General features: G+C 39.1%; 1 protein-coding gene across 6 annotated transcripts in view; it reads left to right on the plus strand.

Annotated features, from left to right (window-relative positions):
- DENND1A (DENN domain containing 1A) overlaps positions 1–25267 on the plus strand; it is a 525768-nt gene that overhangs the window by 148394 nt on the left and 352107 nt on the right. For 5 of the 6 annotated variants that reach the window (XM_075184725.1, XM_075184728.1, XM_075184727.1 and 2 more), the window contains one exon: positions 1713–1832. The exons of the other annotated variant lie outside the window; for it this stretch is intronic. In XM_075184725.1, coding sequence (XP_075040826.1) covers positions 1713–1832 — 120 coding nt within the window. The remainder of the gene's footprint in view (positions 1–1712; positions 1833–25267) is intronic. 6 annotated transcript variants of the gene reach the window in all.

The following is a 25267-nucleotide window of genomic DNA, read 5'->3' on the forward strand; positions in this document are numbered from 1 at the left end:
AAGTAGTTCCCCATCCACAGAAAAGGTACCACCATCTAGATTTTTGCCACCTCATGCTTCACCCTCTCCCACACTAAGGCTAGGTACACACTGAAAAATTTTCTGACTGACGTGCTCTCTATCTCAAACGATTGTACCTATGACTGAAGGTATGATCAGTTTGGTGATTCATGCGTACACACTGACATGATTTACCTTCAGATCTGTGCTCTTCATCTGGTACTTTATCTGGTCCTCTAGTCTTCAGAGAATGACAGCACAATATTCATTCATTCATTCTTGTCACATTGTCACACTGATTAAAACCTCCTTGTTATAGCTATCCACATGTCCTAACGAATTTCGTTAGCTTCTGTGACTCTGGAACGAAACATTCTGTCTCAGAACGAACAAATGAATTATTCCTTCTACAGCACTCTCTACATTTATTCACCGGGGCATTCATTGCTAGCATCAACTGAAAAGAGCCGGACTCTGTAAGGTCTTATGGAGATCGTGAGCATGAGTACATACACACTACAGGATCGGTCAGTAAATATTAAACAGTACGACCAACCAAATGAAACTAGGATCGGCACTTTGGGACGACTTTAGATCATTGTGTCACTATACACACTCGCACAATATCTGACCAAACGGTCGGATGTCGGCTGATTGGAATCATCGGGCCAGTGTGTACCTAGCCTTACTATCACCAGCACATCCTTAGTGCCGCCGCAGTGACTCCGCTCTGCTCTTTTGACAGCAGAACTGAGGGGCTGGTTGGGAGGCCCTACCCAGGTTTTGCTATGAGTCCCGGCTATACATACTACCACCTCTGCTGAGAAACCAAGGTTGTCATTCACAACATCATGTCACAAATACTGTTTAGTAATCATATTGGAGTTAAACATTCTCTAATCTTTGAACAAGCGCGAGTAGTTGTCATAGGGATTGTAGTAATCATTCCCCAGGCAACTACATTTTCCAAGCGGTAAGGAGAGTTGGTTTCAGAGAATGCTCCGGTGGCCAGTGCTCCGATGTAAACACACCCCAAGGATCTATATGCAAAGGTTCTTGGCATTCTGGTAAGTCATGAAACAACATCAAAGGAAAAACAAATCCTATTGGTCCTATGTCAAGACCTTGAGTAATGTGCACATATTTGGTATCTGGATTCTCAAGTGATCTAGTTGATATAGTTACTGAGACGGCATCAACCAGTCTCCTGATGTATCTCACTCTATACATACTATTTTGTTCTCTCTTACTAGCAAAATGTTACATATAATGTGTATGTGATCATTGTTTTGTTACTTATTCACAGGCAATATGAATATCTGTTTACATTTAATATACAGTAGCAGTCTAAATGTATGGCCATTTAACACACAGACAGACCACTGGCACTTGTATCGCTTGGAGACTGACTTAGCAGACCCGAGCCCTGTGGTTCTGACACTGCTTATTAAATCCTGCTGACTTGTAACAGAAGAACTGAAATGAAGGCTCTAATCAGTTTCAGTGTTAATAAAACTGATTTCTTTTGAAATGAATAGCACGCATGTAACCCCTGTACCACTCACTGTAACACAACTTAGATATGGCTAGGAGACCAGTTGTTGCTGTATTTCTGTATGCTCAGTGACATGGTCTCATGTGCTCACTCTGTTTAGAAGCTGTAAGTGATGCATTTATTTTTACTTTTTGTATCTTTTCATCTCTGCTTTCAGCCTCTCAGCCAGCCAAGTTGGGCAAAACTTCACATTTGTGCTGACTGACATTGACAGCAAGCATAGGTTCGGCTTCTGCCGGTTATCTTCGGGCGCTAAAAGCTGCTTTTGTATCTTAAGGTAAGGCCAGCTGTATTTGTCTGTGCAGCACATGTCAGTATGTGCAGTGTTTCAAGTCATTTATCTTCAGATGTGTTTTGAAGACATAGCATGGATGGGTGTCAGATACCCAGGTCTTACTGTTGTGGTCATATGATATTGGCATCAATAATCCCATCACATTTTCATGTCACTTGTGTATGGGTATATATGTAATATATATATATATATATATATATATATATATATATATATATATATATATATATATATATATATATATATATATATATATATATATATATTAACCCGTGCATGATACTCATGCATTCTAGTCAAATCAAGCTACCTAAGGTCTTAAAAAGGTTCTTGTCATGCATTTGGGCCTAGCCCAGGCCTCCTCAGAGGAAGAGTGTAACTTCCCGACGCAAGCGCTCTTTTTAATGTGTGTTCATGAGGTAAAATTACCTCACGAAAATGAGTTTGACTCGTAAATTTAGCCTTTACTACCCATCCCACGGGGGAAGGGGGGATGATGGAAGTTAACTGACTTCACTATTCTAATTTTTTTGTTTTGTCAAATAATGTCAGTATACCAAATTTCAGGTCAATTGGATGAGCCCTTTCTGAGAAAATAGTTTTATCCACGCACACGCACACGCACACACACACACACTAACACACGCCGCTAGGCTTTTACTTTTATATATAAGATAATGCTAAGAATTTAGTAGGTCAGTGTATAACTCCGCTCAGCAGGTGGCGCTGCAGCTTGTTTTTTTTTTTCCACACACAGACTAACACATGCTGCTAGGCTTTTATTTTATATATATATATATATATATATATATATATATATATATATATATATATATATATATTATATTATAATCTTCAGGAAATGTCGGTTCAGGAACTTTATTGTAATCTAAAATCTAAACTTTGTTCCATTGGACAAGGACTCCATCTTCTCATAGTATGCTTTGGAGTTTGTCCACTGCCTATAGGCTTAGCATCTTTTTTTAAAGAATGTCTAAATCCATAAACAAGTGATTTGGATATGCACACGCACCTTGTAAACATCACAAACTTTTATCTTAAACTTTTCATTCTCTGATGGAATCAGACCTCCGGTACGGAGGTTGTTATCTTGAATATTGGAGTCTTTATGCTGGGGGCCATTCTAGTCCCATCACTGTTGCCATCCATGCAGCCACTGTATTTCCACTGTTTTTTGTGACTGTTATTAATGTTATAATGTACATTGTGTCATGTCACTTAAATGTTGACATTTCACATCATTGATTTGTAAAAATGGAAGTGATTATGTAAACAAAAAATATGAAGTAGACCAACATTTAATACATAGAGCGCTGGCTAATAGCAATATGTTCAACATCATTAGTGCACATCCAATTATAGCCATTTTGTTTACAAGAGTGATACTAGATTATATTCTAATGAATACATGCCACCATTGGTTATATAATATGACAATTTGATAATGTGCCAAACATGACCAAGGTTCCTTTCTTGTTGGTCTCTATCCACCTGACTTATGGCATCCTCCTGCTTTTTGTACATAAAATGGGATAACACTCTGGGGTTTTATATCGATCAAGCACCAGAAATAGGTGGGTAGAGGGAGTGCACGTCTAAGTAGGTTTTTATCCTATGTAAAATCCATTAGAACAGCTTATGAATGGAGATGTAAAGCTATATGGAATGTACTGTATGCAGTAATTGTATGAAATACAGCTTTAATGCTCTGCTGTAATATTTCTGTCTTATAATGTCAGCTGATAATATATAAAGTTCCTGTTCATCTTCAGAGTTGCTAACTCACATCCTGCATTTCACTCTTTTAACCTCCCTGCCCTTTATGCGCTGGGCACTTGGCCATATCTGGATGCTGTGTATATTTTGTGATGTGTAGATGAATTAAACAGAACTATCTGAGCTGTGAGAGGTCTTATCTGCGTCTGTCATAACTTATCTGACTGCAGCGTTTGTATATTTAAGTTACACAAGCGCCTGTTTTTCTAGAGAGTTGTAAGGCTGCTGCAGTTTGTGAGCTGTCATTAGGGTTTACAGGACCTTGAACTGCTTGTCAGTGTGATAATGCGAGGCTGCAGTGGTACATGGCCTAGCGTGGCAGAGACCTCTGTGGTGTCAGTTAAACGTGTGGGACAAACGGGAGGCTTTGCTCATCTTTTTTTCTGAGGATCTTTGAACCGATGCAAAGAGGGCGCCAATCTCTCCTTCTCCGCTTCTGTCTGCATGCTACATATTTCAGCTGCTTTTAGTAATGTGTATTGCATTTAACAAAATGTTCCCGTTTTAAAGTTTAGGTTAAAAGGGCTTAATTCTGCACAGATTTTCATATTTGCACCCTAGAAGACAATAGGTGTATAACTGTTTGACAGCCATAATGAACCACTGTGATCAATATATTATGTACACAAGAGAACAACTATAATATCAAGCTGCACATAATGTCACTCCGCGGAATAGGTGTATCTACAATAAACCCTCTGCACACATACATTAAAATACTCCTTCATCCCACATGGGTGTGTAAAAGTATTAAGTGATATGAATTATACATGCTTAGATAATATCTGGTAATATCAACATTGTGTATACCTACACAAAAATGGCGATTTCAAGAATGCCTGCAAAAAGAAAATGATTTACAATTATATTGACACTTTAGATCCTCGATATCATTCAGCTATATACCGATTGCTGTTAATGGCGAGAGTTTAAAATTTTCGTCACTGATCATAGAGATATTGAATTTTTTTTTTGTATTTAAAGCGACAATGCCTAACCCTAACCTTTAAATGAGTCGTGGGGTCCTGGCATTGGTGCTTTAAATACAGAGATATCACTGTCGCTATGATCAGTGACATAAATTGAAAATGCCGGCATTGACAGCAATCGGTATGTAGCGGAAGAATGTCAAGGATGTACAGTGTCATTTTATATTGTAAGTCACCATTTAATTTTATAGACATCATGATATCGTCCTTTTTTTTTTTTTTTGTAGGTATAGTCAATGTCGGGATAGTGGTAGTCATTAATATGTCAGGAAGACTTCATGTAGCCTACACTGTCTTATACCAGTATGTACTGTTTTATGATTACATAGTACATTCTTGTCTCATGTCATTCTATACTCTTTACAGGGAAAAAAACATTTTGAATTGTGCTTGTGTCCATTTTATTATTCTGTGTTATACATGCAATGATGATGTAATTTGAGGGTAAACATTTAGTGCAAATTGTGCACTGGAACCTTTTGAAGTCATATTTTTGCCAGTGCCGTGCCAAAATGTATTACATTTTGCCCATTATAATGGTATATTTATTTGAGAGCTAAATCTTTACATTGATTACCCTATTGTTTATATAGAGTGCAATTTATGGTTGCACTCTCGTACATCTAAACTCAATGCAGTGGAGCAAAAGTAAAGTAGAAGAGTACAAAGCATACATCCTAGTCCTTGATAAAGATGGACACACTTTTCAATTAATATGGGCCGAAGACACAACATTACTTACAATTCTAGAATGAAACGCATATGTATGTATGTATGTATGTGTATACACACACACATGCACACACACACTTATACATGGCTTGTGCACAGACATAAATAAAATAGTTTGTTGCCTGCCTCTATGCTTCTGGCTCAGAGGTCACTCTCCTTTGATTGAACATAATGTCCAAGGGGGCCTCTCACGTGGTGCAAAGTGAGAATTGTTTCTAATTGAGCAGAAACATGTGGAAGGATCAGGAATATCTCGAGGGATTAGACAAAAATTCCAAATTTGTACTACTTCCAGGCTGCGCTCAGAGCAGGCTCTGCTGGGAATAGATGTTAGTTAGTGTGACCTGCGACCCTGGAATCTGTTGACATGGGTCCCAGCCAGGGCTCAGCCACAGAACGCTTTTGTTAAGAGCGATTCACAGCTCCTTTAAACTGCAGTCAGTGGAAGTCGCCAGCTCAGATGGAAGGAGAGCAGAGGCTTTTTTTTCCCATGCTTTGGAAACAGAGGACGCCCGTTCACCAGCAAGAACCACATAGCCTCAGCTCAATTGACAGTGACAGCTTCCTGGCTTGAGGTTGCCAACTGGCAGAGCATTGATGCATAGAAGAGGAGCAGCTTGAGGGACCTGTGTACTAGTGTTTGTATGCACACTGGAGAAACTTAACACAGAACGATTGTGATACCATTAACTTGCAAAACTCTCTTGTGTTTTACCAATGTCATCTGCCAGTGAAAAACTCTCTTCCATTTTCACGTGTCAGTGAAAGATTCACCCTTTAAATGGCAGGATTTCCATAACATCCGAAAAATACCACATTCCCCCTTCTTATTTTATGATAAGACTTTTTCTTATCCAGGATTTATGTGGTTTTATGTGAAACATGTCTTTTTAATGTTTGTAATAATGTAACGTGTTCAGTGATTGACCTGTTCCTTTGCATGATGCATATTGCTTCTAATGAGAGATTATTAGAGTTATGTACTACATTGAATTAAATAGTCACTGCTTATCTTCCTCAGATGTTTTCCTGTCAAAATGTAGTAATTGCTGATCTAAGTTTAGTGTAAATTTCATTATGCTATAAACTAATGATCTGAAAACAGTTTTTCTATACTCGAAACAAATTATCTTCATTTTAGTACATTTATGTTATGTGTACTAAACCTGCAAAAAGGACAAAGTAAATCACACAATGTTTGTTTGGTGTTATAATGAAACATTCTCTATGTAAAATAAATATTTGCCTGCTGTCCCCCCCCCCCCCCCCCCTACGATAGCATCTCGCATGTCACGATAGGGTATGTGGTTGCATGACCGCCCCTCACCTTTTGGTCCTGCTTACCCTCCCTCTTCCAAACCTAATGACCGTATATCTTACAAATGCAATTACCTTTAAACCTTACAAGCTGGTCATACATTTTAATTTTATGGTTCCTGGTTGCTATTGCTCTTTTACGCCCTGTTTCCTTTTGGGCCCCGGATACATTATGATATGTATTTGACATTTGAAGCTTTCTATGCTATTGTTTCATTGCACTGTTATTTGTAAAAATTTTTGACCACACAAAAATAAAGAATTATAAAATAACAAGTTAACCCGTGCATGATACTCATGCATTCTAGTCAAATCAAGCTACTTAAGGTGTTAAAAAGGTTCTTGTCATGCATTTGGGCCTAGCCCAGGCCTCCTCAGGGGAAGAGCGTTACTTCCCGACGCAAGCGCCCTTTTTTAACGTGGTTTTGTCCACATGTCACCACCTCATCATTTTTCTCCATCACCTCATCCTTCATCTTCATCGCCACATCCTTCATCAAGCTACTTAAGGTGTTAAAAACTCCCCACTGTCACCCCCGGCAACCACCAACCACTCCCAACTGTCACTTCTCCTTCAAGAAATATATAGGTCAGTGTATAACTCTGCCCAGCAGGTGGCGCTGCAGCTTGTTTTTTTTTTTTTTCTCACACACGCCACTAGGCATTTATATAGTAGATAAAAGAATATTTGATGCCTAGTAGAATAGTGTATCATGCACATTGGTTTCCGAAACGTGCCCCCATGCGTTTTGTCTTATTCAGTCATCACCACAATGGGCTGACACATGAACGTCTACCTATGCATTATTGGGCCTCCATGTCGCAGCAGCTATTTCCCAAAGGTCCATTTGTACTGTGCAGCTGTCACAAGGCTGAGTGATCCCTATTTCCTCAGATGTTCTCTATATTGCAGCTGTTCATAGGTGCATTTGTTGTTTATCACGATTTTGGTGGAATTTTATTCAGAACCATGAACTGAATACCATACATACTTACATTTTGATTTCCCAGTGAGATTAATTGGATAACAACTTAAAACCTTGCGATGATGATAAGGTGTAACATATATATGCATGGAACTTTTGGTATGATGTGAGCAGCTTACAGCCATTCTAATCTAAGGCACTAAATATCTCGTCACTGTTAAAAGCTTTGCTGCTGACTGTTATCAAAGCGAGGGTTGGTGTATACAGAAGGGAGGGTGTTCAACTTTTTTAAATAAATGTATCCGTAGAGTTTAGCAGGTGATCTAAGCAGCTCTTATAGAAGGTATAATCATGCACTGTGTATGTACATCAAATGTGACTGTATGGTCATCCAGACACTTCTCAGTCCTTAATTAATTTGTTGTATTAAGCTGGGTACCCACAGCAGAAAATTTCTCCCGATGCATAATTGTTAGCGATTTTACCATCGACAAAGTCCGGATCAGCATGCCGATTCATGTGTATACACTTGTACGGTTTACACGTTTTACCTTCAGATCTGTGCTCTTTATCTGTCATAACCATCGGCTGAAGAGATTGTGACTCTGTAAAGTCTATGAAGATCTGCCTACACTGCTGATTGTGAGTGCATACACACTGCAGGATTTACCCAATATTATTCCATCGTTTATAGAGATTTTTGTCTGTTGATAAAATAAAATCAAACTATACACGGTACTTTGGTATGATAAAACATGGTCGTTGGAGCGTACACACTAATGCAAATCGGACCTAGCGGTCATTTATCGTGTAATCGGTCCGATAATTAGGTAAAAAACCTGTAGTATGTATCCAGCCTTATACAACATCTGTTATGATTTTAGGTTTCAGTGATATTACAGTCACTTGGGGTAACATGATGCCAGAACATTGTAAGATTTGTGCTGCTTTTGCTCATGAATTTATATAATACATTGAAGTGAAGCCATCCTGATATCCAGTAATTGTTTCCCCTATAGTGAACTTTCCAGACACCCTCTAGTTCTTCCCTTCTTATAGAAGGATTAAGTCGTGCCACCTTTTGACACTGAGCCATCAGGATGGCTTGGCACAGTAGCAGGTAGAAAGTACAAGGATTTGTTTACAAAAGGGGCCAAGGACTTTCAGTCTTTCTGTAGAAGCATTCAAGCAGGAAGGCCTTGCACAGTCTGTTTGGCACAGTAGCCGCGCTCAGCTGGCCTCCTGCCCTCCTGCTGGTAGTCAGGGCAAAGGATGTGCCAGATCTCAGATTGTAACAGAGCAGTGAGGCCGCCTGCAAATCTGCTTGTAGTTAGCATGAGGCCTTTTGGCAGAGACGGAAGGCTGACCGATCCAGTCTGCCCTTTTACCTTAATATTTTCCATCTGCTCAGCAATGACAGACCTGAGAGGAGGTTTGAGTTAAGAGGAGTGTGATGGGAAACTGCTTTGAAAAGTTGTTCTAGATCTTGCAGTAAAGATGTTTCCCGCTTTGCTCAACTGATTTAACTCCTTGGATTTCTGTGCATAGAAATGTGGAAATGTCTCATACTATAATACTGCCTGGGAAAACATGTTCAAAGGCTACACACAGGTATAAGCTAGTGATTCATCCCCACGAGGGGTATGTTATTTAATGCAAGCACCAAATTATTTTTTTCCTGGTCTTGTGTGATTAAACATACCCCTCGTGGGGATGAATCGCTAAGTAATACCTGTGTGCAGCCTTTGAACAATTTTTTTGCATGCATGTTTTTGGAGCTTTTTCGGGGAAGAACCTGTTCTTGACTTCCTGCAGGCACACTGACAGTTAGTTGTGGGTGTGCTCTGTTTCTCATACTGTCTCCTTAACGATATATTGTACATGGGATAACATTTTACATCTGTATGTGTGCAAACAGGCCTATGCACTAATGCAACATGTTTGTTTTTAATAATTTGCATTTTGATTATTATAGTTATTTAATAAATCAGGTTGGGTTTTTTTTTTTTTGCAACTTTTTTTTGTGCCAATTTACAGACATTACCTGGGAGGGACATTATGAACACTGGTACAAAGGAAAAAGTTGGTGTTGCCCTAGCAACAAAGCAGATGTTTCTAAACTGCACTAGAAAAATCAACAGTTACCATCCAGTAGCCAGGGGCAACACCTGTGATTTTCTCTTTATTTTACCAGTTTGCTTAAATGTCCAAATATATAATTTGACAAAAGAAGTTTCCTGTCTTCGAAATATGTTCTTTAAAGAGGATTTTCAAAGTAAGAAGATTACTAGATACTCTTGTGTCTAGTGTATTGTGACTCCATAATTCTACCGTAATACCTAATTTTATTTCATTTAAATGGTATGTGCTTGTTATGTGTGAGAACAGAATGGCATTCAGTCTTTGTGCAGTATTACTATGTTTAAATAAAAACATATGACAACAGCTTGTACAAAAAGCATTGCTCATATAAAGATCAGATTTCCTCTCTGTAACTCTGACCTGTGTTGAGCATTTGTATAGCTTAGGTATTGTGTTGATTTATCATGTTGCAGTGCCTCGCATGTGGAGAGGACATAGCTGTCAATATTCATACAACAGATTGTGGGCTTGCGGCTTGTATTTGTTATCGGTTACGATAGTGGTTGTCTTCATTTAATTTATGGAAATGTCTGCTCTCTCAATCCCCAGTGTGTGTGCCACCCCCTTATATCACAGGTGAACTGTTCTAGCCCACCATGCTTGTAATCCCAAGCCTTTTATCATTTAAGAGCAGAGATAAATAGCTTAAGAATGATCTCTACATTCCACAATGAATGTTTCCCTGCTTCTGTGCATGTCAATCTTGGGTTGTATTACAGGTACTGCTCCTTTCAAGTACAATTTTGCTACTGTCCTAAAAAATCAGTGTCCTCCCTTTCCTGCTTGCATTTCCTGATTAATGTCAGTTACTTCAGGATGCAAAGCAGAAGGAGGAGGCAGAAACACTAACTGAGCTTTTGGGAATGGGGTATAGATGTATTTACTGCACACCAATTCCTTGAGTTAGTTTCAGTTAGATCAGAGTTGTTTTTATAAGGGGATGCTCATTAAACCAGTAAATTGCTTTTTGAGATATTTGTTACACTGAACAAGTATTCTAATGACACAGTAAGGCAGGGGCGGATCCAGACTATTGCTATACCCCGGGCGATTTTAGGGGGGGGCAATTTAGGCCCCGCCCCTTTCTAATTTCTAAGGCTGCCGGCGGCTGCACAGTATGTGCAGGTCCGCTCGGCAGTGACAGTGTGCTGCTCTGATTGTGTTTAAAACACAACCAGAGCAGCCGGGCAGCACACTGTCCCTGCTGAACGGACCTGCACAGTGTGCAGCCGCCGGCAGCAAGCCCCTGCAAGGGGGGCGATCGCCCCCCCCTGGATCCGCCACTGCAGTAAGGTCTTTACTCCAAGGTACAGAGTTGGTGCTCTGATGTTTTACCCATACTCACCCACACTCCTGGAATGTTTGGGAAACTCCCGAATTTCAGGTCGGACTCCCGGGAGAGCAAGCAAGTCTCTCATATCCTGCCAGTCGGGAGTCTAACTGACGCAATTGGCGCTGCATGGCGCAAATTGCCACCCTGTGTCCTCCCACCACTCCCACACCCCGGGTTCTCTCAGAGGCCAACTGTACTAAGTTGGCAAGTGTGGATTTACATAGGGTGATTCTGATTAAGGATGGGGTTACCCCAAGTAGGTCTACCTCTTTAAATGATGCACTTTTTTCTACTTGTTCTTTAAATATCTGTTAAAGCCTGACTTTCCATTGCAACTCTGTTAAAAAGTAGTTTGGTGCAGCACGGTGGCGTAGTGGTTAGCACTTCTGCCTTACAGCACTGGGGTCATGAGTTCAATTCCTGACCATGGCCTTATCTGTGTGGCATTTGTATGTTCTCCCCGTGTTTGCGTTGGTTTCCTCCGGGTGCTCCGGTTTCCTCCCACACTCCAAAAAACATACTGTTAGGTTAATTGGCTGCTAACAAAATTTACCCTAGTCTGTCTGTCTTTGTCTATGTGTGTGTGTGTGTGCTAGGAAATGTAGACTGTAAGCCCCAACGGGGCAGGGGCTGATGTGAGTGAGTTCTCTGTACAGCTCTGAGGAATAAGTGGCGCTATATAAGTAAATGGTGATGATGATTTGGTGGTACACATGCGGCGGGCAGTTGGAGATGGCTGCACTTTAGATCAGCTCTGTGTTTAACCTCCACCCATTAATCTAAAACATCTAAATATATGTGACGGCGGAGGGAAATTTTTCCGGTGGTGCCAAGGACTGTCATCACACCAAGGACAAGGTTGTTTCGAAGGTCTACTGAATACCTTCCAAGTTCATGGAGTTTAACTGTCATTGCTGTTGCCATATCTCTTCCTCCTATGGTGATCTGCTCTGCCTCCTTGGTGACAGCTGCTGCCACCAACCATGCGGAACAACGGTCCTGGCTCTATTGCCAGCAGCGAGCATGACACTAAAGCACCCGGCTACGCACATTTACTCCAAACAGACAGATAGCCACAAGGGTGCCTGTGTGGCATGAAAGCCAAATCCTCCCCTAGAACCAGCAGAAGGAGGACACTTTGTTATGATAAATGGTGAAGGACAGTTATGGTTGCCATCATCTTACTGTGTTAAGATTTCTACAGTAAGTGATTCTGTAGATTTTGTGTGTCTGCCTTCTTTTGTTTATCCTCGTTCCAACAGTACTACTGTACACCGCCAGTAACTGCTTTATTATTGGAGGCTGGTAATGCTGCTGTCTTGCAAAAGCAATATGCACTTTTCCCACCAGCAAAAGCAATTGTTATTATCTAAGCTCTTCAACTAAATGGGTGCTAGCATTGAACAAAATTCTCAAATCGCAAAACATGCCAGTTATGCTTGCTGTGGCATCTTGACTATGATCCTGTGCATGGATCCACCAATCTGTACATCACATTTTCTGTTCTAAAATTGTAATGCTTTCAATGAAGCTACCTAGAGTAAGGCAAATCAGAAACATGCTGCCCTGCTAAGCAGATATTTAAACCCGTCTAGCAATTTTCAAACCATAGGGTATTTTCTTGGGTAAAAGAAACCCAGAGCAGATGTAGAGTGGATTGGTCTTACTTTGCCATCATGCATTTCCTCTGCTGTCGCATCTGTGGTACACAGAATCTACCATTGCAGGCATTAAGAGACCTAATCCAATCTCCCAATGAAACACAGAAATGTAAAGATTTTGGAAAAATAAATGTGTGCTACTCTAAAAAAAAAAAAAAAACAACAAAAAAAAACTGTGCATACATTTTCTCCCAATATTGCTCTAGAAACTGGATAAAATAATATCACCTGGGAGATCTGGATTCTTTTGTACATGATAATATCAGGCCGTATTTTATATATTTCAGATTAACATTCAGTAAATGCTGTCTGTGCTTCTCAAGGGTGGGAGACCACTTGTACCATTCAGTGATTACAGTATCAGACTTCTCCATTTATCCTTGCACTTGTGAGTCTGCATTTCTCATATGTGAACGTAAAGCTTTTTGTCACTTGTGTTTAATGGAAATCTTCTAATAATGGGCTCTTAAGAATTCATTATTTAAAAGGGCTGAACTACAAGAAGCAGCTCTGCAGGCCTAGTATTGATGCACTCAGACTGACAGCGTCTCTGTGCTCTCAAGCAAACAGCTTTCCTAGATCCTTTATTTCACTAATGCTGAAAATGATGCCCCATAATGTTCCATCTAGAGAACTTTTACTAGTAAATTACTTCTTTTATGGATTTTTGGTCTGTTCTAAACCAAAATGTTTTCTATATGACCCCACTCTTAGCTCCCATTAGATCTAATGTGAGGAGCCTGCCTTCTACAAACTAGGCGGGAGGTGAGAAATTACCTTGTTAATCCATCTTTTTGTTGATGTTGAAATGTAACATTTCATGGAATGAACAAATATCAATACTGGTACTGTGCATTAAAGCTATAGAGTTGTAGGCGTATGGAGCTTTCTTTTGTCGTCTAGGGTAGAAAACAGCGGATTGCTGGAATAGAAATGACAATATATAGATATTTCTAGCTTTATTTTGTGTCTGTTATTTCCTGTAACACACATACTGATCTTAGATTTTATTTTTATTTTTTTTCAGTTTTTATTAAGTGATGACAATTTTTTTAAAGTAAAATATTGTCACTTTTGTTGGCTTTTTTTGTCTTTTAATTTAAGGGTCTATCTTGCAGGCACTGTGCAAAACTTTTTGGTTGTGTGGAAAAAAAGCTGCAAAGTAAGATTGCCTTCAAAAATAGACAGACTTGATGATGTTGAGAACAGGGCTCTGTGGGGGCCATATCACCTCCAGGATTGCTCCTTCTATATGATGAAGATAGTTTGTGATGACATTGGCTGTATGTTTGGGGTTGTTGTCCCGCTGCAGAATAAAGTTGGAGTCAATCAGATGCCTCCCTGATGGTAATGCATGATGGATAAGTGGAAAGAACAAAATGGTATGGTGTGCCAAGAGGGAGATTAAGTAATAATATAGAAAAATTGAATAATACTATGATGGCGGTTTGTGTAAATGTTTATATATATAACCTTATAAAAGCGTTGCATATTATGAACTCTAGGTATTCAGTATAATATGTCTCTTTAGAACTTGTACAAAGTGCCTGGCCAGTACGCTTGAAAGATAACAATTAGAATCTTAGTGCAACACATGTGTTGTAGAGAAAAAAACTTTTTATCCGTTTTTCTCTACAACACATGTGTTGCTCTAAGATTCTAATTGTTATCTTTCAAGTGTACTGTCCAGGCACTTTGCACAAGTTCTAAAGAGACATACTGAATATAATACATTTACAAAAGCCGCATTCCTAGTATTATTCAATTTTTCTATATTTAATCTCCCTCTTGGCGCACCCTACCATTTTGTTTCCATTTATGTAGGAGGCTGGCGTCCTCGAATGGGGTTGCGACAGAAGTGAGATTTCTAGAACATTTTTTTACATACTGTGGAAGTTCCAAATGGTTGGAGCGCAATTGGTCGTCTTTGTTGTTTGATTCATAATGGGTAAGTACCTGCCTGTATTTCTCAGCATTGAGGACACCATTAATCCTGACCAAATCCCCATCTCCATTTGCTGAAATGCAGCCCCACACTTGAAAGGAACCTCCACCATGCTTCACTATTGCTTTAGACACTCATTTTTGTACGACCCCAAACATACAGCCAATGTCATTAAGAACTGTCTCCAGCGGAAGATAGTCCTGGAAGTGATGATATGGCCCCCACAGAGCCCTGATTTCGGCATCATTGAGTCTGTCTGGGATTACATGAAGAGACAGAAGGATTTGAGCAAGCCTACATCCACAGAAGATCTGTCTGTGGTTGGTTCTCCAAGATGTTTGAAACAATCTCCCTGCCGAGATCCTTCAAAAACTGTGTTCAAGTGTACTAGAATAATTAATGTTGGTTTGAAGGCAAAGGTTGGTCACACCAAATACTGATTTGATTTAGTTGTGTCTTCTGTTCATTTATTTGCATTTTGTTAATTGATAAAAATAAACTATTAACACTTCTATTTGTGAAAGCAATCTTACTTTGCAGCATTTTTTCCACATCTGCCTAAAACTTCTGCACAGTATTGTAACTCCCTGTCTAGCATCAACCCTCTTCTAAAGTATATGTAACAGTACCTGAATCAGCATATGTACCTGTGCCAGTCTCTGCCTCATATCGCCAATGTCATCAGGTTTCAGATCCACAGTATGAATAACTTTTTTTCAATAAGTTTATACTGTATGATATCTGCCTATACTGGGTATCAACCTCCTGCACTGTGGAATTTAAACCTACTGATAATGTGGTTTTAGGTGTCAGTGTTTGCATACTAAGTACCCTGTAAAGAGAGAAGGCTTTTTTGTTTTTCACTGATTCAAGTAATGTTAAATATACTGTACACACACATGTCCTCCTGGTTCCTCCAGATTACACGTTATCACATGAAAAGCCTTCAGTACATCTTGTTGCATATGACAGTATAAATGTACATATGAAGAAATATTGTAGGAAATCTTTTTAGCATATATTGAAGAAGCAAGAATGGCTATAAAGGTACCTCATTAGCACAAATCGTTGATCAGTCTATAGAATATCCCAACCTTAAATTTGGGAATAAAGTGAAAGCATTCCCCAAAGAGTTTTCAAATGATTGCCATCTATAAAATGCTCATAGATTATTAAATATTGTTCCAGTCAAGGATTTACTTTACTAAAATGGTTGATTTTGTGCCTGTTTTTTATTTTTTTTTTCCTTGGTACTAAAAAATTGCTCCCTTTCTGTTTCCTATGGAGATTCCTTTTTATCCATCTCCTCCCTTCTGAGCGCAGTTAAATAGCTGCCGGGGGAAGGATTCTTTTAAAAGCCTTTCTGCAATCTTTTTAGAAAATTAAGCAGGCATTGAGGAGCATGTGGCGTTTGAATGCTCACACAGTGAGTGAGATATGGGGGTGTGGAACTGTCAGCAGCTGGTTATGGCTGCGGAACGCTTATGAATCTTTAACCCTTCAATTGCTACCGGGGTTAGCATTATGGTGTGAAAATCTCACTTTTGCTTAAACTTGTCACAAAGGGGTCCAGACTCGAAAAGAAATGATTACCCTGACTTTTTCCCCCAGAAGCATTTGTTCATGTAAGTGGGGAGATACCTTTAAATGTTTACCTGGATCGGTCAGGGTAATTAATACTTAAGTAAAATACAGGATATAAATGTTTGTAAACTTTATATATTAGAATACATGCCTACATACAAACAAACCCTAGGTGTGTTGGTGTATTTAATTCTATAGATGTCAACTTTCCCTTATTTCCACAGTACCACTTATCTTGTTCTGTATGTTGGAGCATTATATCTTCTTATTCTGTTTGTTTACTGCATTTTTTAAATGGTATCAACTTATAGTGATGTCTAATGGTTATATGTTTGGAGTTGTACTATACATAGTACAGGAAATGTAATCAAATATTATCAAGTATGATTTCATATAGTTTTTACCACGTTGCCAAAATCCTTTGTCCTCTTCACAATTAACTTCCGCTAAACTTTGGGGAAATAATAGTGATTTCTAACTTCAGGCTTGGGTTTAAATGCTGGTCACTTGCTGCAATAAAGCCGGTTATGTGAGGAAATGGTCCCGATATTGGTCTGTGCATGGCCCTAAAATCCGACTGTTAACCGTCACCTGTGTAAGTGGTCATTTCCTAATCACACTAACAGGCTGGCAGAATCTGCTTGTGTGTGACCATTCGCGTTTGACATGTACTTAGTCTACCTGGAGTCAAGGGTGGATACTCCACATGTGGGGAATGCAAGTCTCCTGACTGTAAATGCTAATCGATACCTAACCCCTCATCTCATTCCACCTAACCCCCTCATCTCATCTCCTCCGCCTGTTCTCCCCCTCTCTGCTCCCAGCCCCCCTGTTCTCTCCCCACTTCTTCAACTTGCTCTCTGTGTGCCTGAGTTCTGTCTACCCTCCCTTAGGATGTAAGCTCATTTGAGCAGGGCCCTCTTCCCTTTGTTCTCCATACCTGTTGTTCTGCTCCGTCTTTACTGCATTAGCCTGCCTGGAGTCTCTGAAGTTTTGGTATTTTTTGTTTACTGTGTGTAATGTTTCACCTTGTGTAGTCTACTGTTTGTGCTCTGTACGGCGCTGCGGAACTCTTGTTGCGCCTAACAAATAAAGGATAATAATAATAATAATCAATATGGGGTCATTGTAAACAATGGGTGGCATTTCCATAACTGTTTACATGCTTTCACTAGAGTTAAAATTGCCAGTAAAAGTATGTATTTTGAAGTCTTTTGGGTCAGGGCCTAAGACTAAGAAATTGGACAATACATTACATTACTTTTTCCTTTTCAGTACATTGAATATTTATGGTTGATCTCTTTTCTTGTACAAATTATCTTTTGTTACCAGAAAAAAGTTATTTCCTTTACCAATACAATAGCTAAAAAACCTTTGGCCCAATATTGTACATCAGAATCCTGTGCCTCTAACAATCCCCACCTATAAATGAACAAATCATGGCATGACATTTTACATCCATCACAGTTACTAATCTGGCCAAGAAAGCAATAAAACCACATTTTGACGCTAGTAGTACTTCCCACTTGCACTGTTCTCCAGGAGACTTTTCAGCTGCTATTGTAAAGTTGCACCTTTGGATAATCACAGCTAACAGGCAAGGAAGTACTGAGAAAACATTGCAGTGCATTGAATAACTACACCTGCTTCAAATATGTTAAAATTTGCTAAAATTAAATTTAGATTATCTTTGGGTCTGTATGTTTTTCTTATTTCTGCCAAATATGAACAAGCGCTTGAGTTTCCAACTTTGTTTTACTACAGAACGTTTTGTTCATCTGGTGGCTTGTTTTTCTATTTGCTTACTCGTTTGTGCAAGTTTTACAATTCTAATAATTGGTATTATTATTTTTTTTGCTGTATCTAAAAAGAAAATGCAAGATTAATGCTATTTCTGAAAGGTTTTTAAGTTATTGTGGAAGGATTATTGATGTATGTTGATGAGTTAAGAGTTGAAGAGGTAAATAGTGATGCAGGAGAATAAGAAGATGACCAGCGGGTGATTTGGTTTGCAAGAAGAGCTTTTAAGTAGAATTAAATTTTAAAACGGACTTAAAGATGAACTTAACCCAGAACTTTTAAAGATGACTTAACCGCTCACTACTGGTAATAACGAGTTCCTGTCCTGTCATTGGCAACTGGGAACAGTTCAGTCAATGTCTGTCTTAGAAATTGACAAATAGTTGTTTAACTCTCTGATTGGTGGGGATGAGAGCCGTTTCAGCAGAGAAGAGTTTTCTCAGAACTGCATGTGCCCCTGACGAGAAACCCCCATGGTTTTGCTAGCTGGTGGAGGTGGTAAAAATTAGCGTTTAAGTGGATTTGTCCTTTAATAAACAACGCCTCCTCTTGAGTAACCCTAGCTAAATAGTAACCTATTTTGATGCAAAAATGTGCACTCGCAGTGTATAGCACTTAATTGCTAGATACAAAAAATTTCATGAAGTGTCTTTGTAAATTGTTATAGAGTGCACAGTACTTCTTGCACCAAGACAAGTGAATTTAATATACAAAGCTGCAGGAAAGAACAATAATGTTTATACAATGGTGAATTGTTTAAGCACAGGTCCACTTTATATGCAAAATTTAAGGATAAGTCAGCACAGCGACGTGAATAGAAATTTGACAGCGTGAGAGCATAGAGTTGTTTGTCTTGAAATAGAATTTTAAACTGACTGCAACCCGAAAATTCAAGTGAAGATTATGCAAGATTTAATTGTCATGAAAACGTAGAGTAGTTGTAATAATAGGCGTTCTCTATTGGAGGCTTGTAGTAATAGGCAGGTTTAGTAATATGAAGATGGAAACAGCAACTTTTGGCTTTAATGTCTTGTGAGTATGGAATGGTGGAAAGGTGTGAGGTGAATCAGTAATGGCTGCATAGAGCTCTAAGTTTTTGTACTTCCTCTTAGGTCACATCTTGCTTGTAGAAGAGATAGCAAAAGAAAATGCCACTACCAGGGATTTCCACCTATATTTTAGGTGAAATAGCACCCACTCTAAAACCAGTAGGGGAAAGGTAAAGCAAGACAAGTATTTTCTCTGCCTAACCTTATTTGTAAACCCTTTTCCTTTATCAACCCTAGTAATTCATAGGGGGCAAATGTGAGTAATACAGTATACTGTAATGAAGTATGTTTATAAATGATCAAAGAAGAAAATAGATTTCATTTATGCATATCTCTGACTAGACTCTGTTCTGGTCTATACTATCTCTGCTTCTGTCTCCTGTCATGGTATGACATGCTACATCATACCTGTTGTCTACATCTTCATTGTCTACACCTCCAAGCTGCTTGTTTCCTCATGTATGCTTTCCAGGTCTTGTATATCTTCTTTGTGTGTGATCCACATGTCTGTTTCCCTTTATTTCCCCATGTATCTTCACCATGACGATTCCACATTTTACTTGTCGGTTTTACATGCATACTTCTTATGTCTCTTGTGTGTGTACACATGTCTACTGTGATATGTTGGCTCCACCACTTCCCTGCCTTCTCCAATGTATTTGCCTTATTGTTTTCTACATTTTCTCCCCCATTTATCTATATCTGTCAGCCAAAGTTTGTTCTCCCATGAGTGCCCACATTTTTCTTTTCTATTGCTCTCTCATGACTTGTATACGCTTCCATGTTCCTGTGTGTTCCTACCAACCTGCTCATTAACTTGTCTAGTCCTGCTTCCCTCTCCTTCCTCTCTGTGTGCAACAGGAGCCTTCCTTCCCATATGGGGGTAGAAGTTTTCAGTTTGTGAAATATTTCACAAGCAATGTAAGATGGAATAATACAGAACTTCCAAACTCATCTGTAACGCTTTTGTCACAAGACAAAGGAAATGAATGTTTGAGTGAGCCAAAACTACACAAGTCCATCATCAGCACTACTCCCAATCATTTTTCTCCTTAGGCACAAGCCCTTGAGTGCCTTTATGGTGAATGCGGCCAAGCTGGCTCCGCCTTTGTTTCCTCAATTCAGTAACAGTGCTTAAAATAGTGGGGATGTCCGTTAGCCTCCATAATGATCTCTAAGCAGTCAGCTCCTTAGAGTACAAACCATCTGAGACATGGGCCAGAAAAGCCAAATGCTTGCTTGTCTTTCAGTCACTGCCAGACTCTTGCTTCACAGTGATATAGACACTGGCAGTGATTCTTTAGCGTGACTTCTCCTACTAAGTAGGCCGAGTTACAGCTATGCAGAAGTGCACTGTGTGGATTCCTACACCGAGGCAGGGTCAGCGATGTCACAGTAATTCAGGTGATTGCATGCTCAGCTTTTTGCCTTGTCTGAGATCCACCAGGATACTGTCCTAAATATGTGAACTTCAACTGTTTGTAATTGGGAGGTAATACTATACTTTTTGAAAGTGGAAAATCAGCTATTGTATTTTATCTTCATAATTTATTTTTGAAATTTCATTTATTGGGTTTAATAGCCCTTTAATGAAATATGCCCATCATGCTCTCTTTCACGTCTCTGAAGCAGGTTGCCATCATATTCATCAACATTTATATAGCGCCAGCAGATTCCGTAGCGCTTTACAATTGGGAACAAACAGTAATAAAACAATACTGGGTAATACATACAGACAGAGAGGTAAGAGGGCCCTTCTTGCAAGCTTACAATTTATGGGACAATGGTTTGATACACAAGGGTATGTTAGGAGGAAGGTGCTCCCCAAGCCTCTGACACACAAATGTTTAAAGAGACCAACAGCCACAGTCATGATAATGGCAGTCATGCAAGCCCCAAAAGTGTGCATCATTGATTGAGAAATCCATTGCATGGGAAGGGCAGTTATATAATAAACTGGTCTCTCAGTGTGTATTACAATTTTCAAGTGGATGATTATGCTAAATGCTTCTCTGTGCCTCTCCCAATATTATAATGATTTAAAGACAGGACAAAATGTTAGTAAAATGAGGGTAGAAACTGTAAACTGTTTAAATTCTCATATCCATAACATTACTCTAACCAATTAGTGCAAACCGGCAATAGACTGATGAGTTTTGTTTAATGCTGCTTGATGCGTACATTCGCTTACTGGTCATTGAAGATTAAGTAGCATAGAAGTATTGTGGGTTCCTCATAATGTGAAAATATGGGGGGTTTAGGTGTGTGCCCCAATTATCTGCAACAGTTATCACTAGTAGTTGGGTACCTGTCAAACACTGCCTGGAACCACTGCATTTTCTTATTTCTTTACATTGAAAATAAAATATTTATTTGCTTTGTCTTAAATGAGCACTCAAATGAGCACCCATACTTGGAGAATACAATTTTTGGCTTCTGTAGTGCATAACCAAGCTGATTGAATAAAGGAATCCTATAGATGTATTCTGCATTTACTGTTGAGTATTTTATCAAGGAACACATCAAATGTGTGAGACTTCTATTATGTTGTCTTTACTGAAGACAAGGTCTGGTGCCCAGAAACAAATTTCTTTTTTTGGAAAATAATTCAAAAATATTCAAAATCCTCTCCATGCTAGCATGATCAACAGTTTTAAAGTACAATATTTAGAAGAATGAAAAGACAATGGAGGTTTGGGGAGCTAAGCTAATTGTCTGTCCAGTCTCAACAGATTTTCTTAAAACCATTCCCTCTTAATTTAGATAGAAGGGTCTTCTACTGACACTTAAGTATATAGTAAAGGAGGTATATAGGTGAGAAAATAATGTACAACAGAAATAAGAACCTGTCAACTAATAATAATAACTTGCCTCTTTTTCCTTCCAAAATTCAAAGGGACTGTCTGAGATGCTAATTTGTACATTATCATTTAAGAAATCCTACTCCATTTTACAAATGCAGTTTGTATTAAGTTGAGACATTGTAGAGTTGTCAATATATTTGGGTATTTCTTTTAAGCCTGACCAGATGTCATAACCTTTCACATTGGCTGTGTTAAATCATCAGTGTGACTCTTAGAAAAGGTAAGTCTTTTTTTCTGGCAGTAGCATTTTTAGGAGAAGCTGAAGCAGAGGATGTGTCGTGTGCGACTTGAGCAGACCGCTTGCTCACAAGCAACTGTTTACATCTCTGAAGATTTGTGTAAGTTGGAAAGAAAGACATTACATATGACTAAAACAAAGGATCAAGAATGGTTGCCAAAATGTAGTGATCCAATTTCAAGATGCTGTGAATGAGGAACTTTATCTACAAGTCCTAGTTAGCAGAATTGCTAAGTTTTATCTTCTCCTTCAGCTTCTCCAGCTGCTCTTCCAGTAGTTTGATTAGGGGTATAACTTGACTCAGGCTGGCAGTGTCGGAACTCACTTCATTTGTTACAATTTCAAATGATTTGAGTAGTTTGCATAAAATAGAAAATGGCTTGATATGTAGATCTTGATGGCTTGTTGTTCTACTAGTCGCTGAAGCATATAAAGCATGGAATTCCACCTTGTTACTACTTCTTGCTACTACTAATATCCAGAAGTTTCACAGGCCACAGACAGCATCTCCTGCATTGACCTTTAATTTTTTTAAGCATTTCTGCAGAACCAAGTTTATTGTGTGTGCAAGGCATGGCCCGTGTTGAAATTCACCCAGTTGTAAGGCAAACACAGTGTTCACTCCGTTATCGGCAATGCGGAATCCTGGAGAGAGTCTTAGTAGGGGGTGCTATTTTGCTATGACAATCCTAAGTTTTTCCAATTGGCACCAGTATGTTTCTTAGTGAAACCAGCGATACAGAGAATAGCTTGCCTTTGAATGACCTGGCATTGTGTGCTGGCACAATGTTGAAAAGTTGAGGATGACTGGTGCTGCTGCTGAAGATACACCTACCCATTGGGCTGTCACCATCATGTAGTCTTTTCATTGACCAGTACTGTTTGTCCACATATCCATAGTTAAGTTGATAGTTGGTGCAATTAAATTTTGTAGGGTCTGAATGACTTTTTGTTTACTTCCTGGTACTTATAAAGAATTGCTGTTCAGGTGAAATGGATTTGAGATGGAATTTGGTAGCATAGAGACATGACTCAACTAATATGCTTAAACAGTGGTTTCCAAACGGTGTGCTGCAGCTCCCAGGGGTTCCATGGCAATCTCACATCGGTGAGATTGCCGGCGGTAAGCAAGGCGGGGGACTATTTGGTAATTATTTTGGGTTAGGGATGGCTTGAAAAAATTATGGAGACCCTTAGGGTGCCTTGAACTTATAACTTATAAAGTTTGGGATCTACTGTGCTAAAACCTGATGCATTGATGACGAAAATTGGATGCACATCCAATGCTACCATAACTTTTCATGGCTTTAGTGATCCGCTGAGCAATAGGATGCCAGCTGTCATACTTGGCTCCTCTTGCAAACGATTCCTTCACAGACAGTTTTTGGTTACTCTTCTGGCTCCCCTTCTGTATAGGATTATCACTCCTGCAATAGCTGTAGCATGCAAGGATGCCTCTTGGGAGTCATCGAGTGCATTAGGTGGCTCAGTTTAAATTTAAAAATTGGATGCTCTACTATGTACTTATAATGAGGAGGTTAATGATGAAGGAGTTGATTGTGAAAATTGCATGATGTGTCTATCCATTCTGCTGCTACCTGATGCTGGGCGCTGGTTTCTATACACATTTTGATAAACTGCTTAAATTAATGGAGGAGGTGTCTAGATGATCAGCATCCCTACTTCCACTAGTTGTGGCATCACAAAGGCTACAGCTGCATTGACAAATGTTGTCTGGGTGGGCTAAAAATTATTTCCAAACACAAGAGGTGTATTTTTTAGTCTTATGCCCTAGCATGACAATGCGTTTTTCATGGGTATAAGGTAGAACCACTGGTGGCTGTCTTACTTGGACACCATCATCCTCCTACTCCCTTATTATCTTGTTCAAGTACAACACGTTCATCCTTTTCAGATCCACAATTATTCCACTCATTCTGTTGCACATTAGCAGGTTCCAAAGTAGCGTCCTCAATTCCTATGTCTACATCATCATCACTAGTATTCATAGTTAACGTAGTTGTTGAGGTTGAATAAAGACACCAGTCCATCAAGTTCAACCTATTTTGGATCTCCTGCATTCCCTCTCTTGTATTAGAAATTGATCCAGATGAAGCAACAGCCAAACTGTTTAAATCAGGAAACAAAGAAATCCCTCCTGACCCAATATCACAGTCCTATTTCTCCCTAGATCAACTATTATCCTTCATTTTAATTTTCTAAAGTAAACATGCCTAAACTGGTTAATCTTTTCTTATAACTTAATTTCTCCATTCCCTTTATCAATTTTGTCGCCCTTCTCTGAACCCTTTCTATTTTCAAAATGTCTCTTTTATAGAGTGGTTCCCATAACTGTACTCTATATTAAAGATAAGATCTTATTAACGATTTATATAGTGGCAAAATTACACTGTCATCCCTTGCATCTATGCCCCTTTTTATGCATGCTAATACTTTATCCACCCTTGCAGCTCCTGCTTGACATTGAACACTTTTTTACTGTCTAGGAGCACTCTCAAATCCTTTTCCATTATAGAGTCCCCTAAATTTATCCCATTTTTTTTTATAGATTGCACGCTTGTTTTGCTCCCTAAATGCATAACCTTACATTTATCTATGTTAAACTTCATCTTTCATTTGGCCGCCCAATTCTCCAGTTTATTCAAGTCCCTCTGTAGTGAAACCACATCTTGCTCTGATTTTATTACCTTTCAAAGTTTAGTGTCCTCTGCAAAAATGACATCCTTGCTCTCTAAACTATCACCAAGGTGATTAATAAATATATTAAAAAGGAATGTCCCCAGCACAAAACCTTGAGGTAAACCACTTATACCTTGTATCACAATTCTCTATTCTTCAACCAGTTTTCAACCCAAGTAAAATGTTGTTTCCTCGTCCCAGTTCCCTTATTTTGTAAACCAACCTCTTGTGTAGGATTGTATCAAAAGTATTTGCAAAATCTAATTAGACCATATCTACTGTAGTACCATGGTCTAAGTTCCTACTAACTTCCTCATTGTAACTAATTAGATTAGTCCTA

This window comes from Mixophyes fleayi, chromosome 9, assembly GCF_038048845.1.
Source record: "Mixophyes fleayi isolate aMixFle1 chromosome 9, aMixFle1.hap1, whole genome shotgun sequence".
In the NCBI taxonomy this organism is placed as follows: Eukaryota; Metazoa; Chordata; class Amphibia; order Anura; family Limnodynastidae; genus Mixophyes; species Mixophyes fleayi.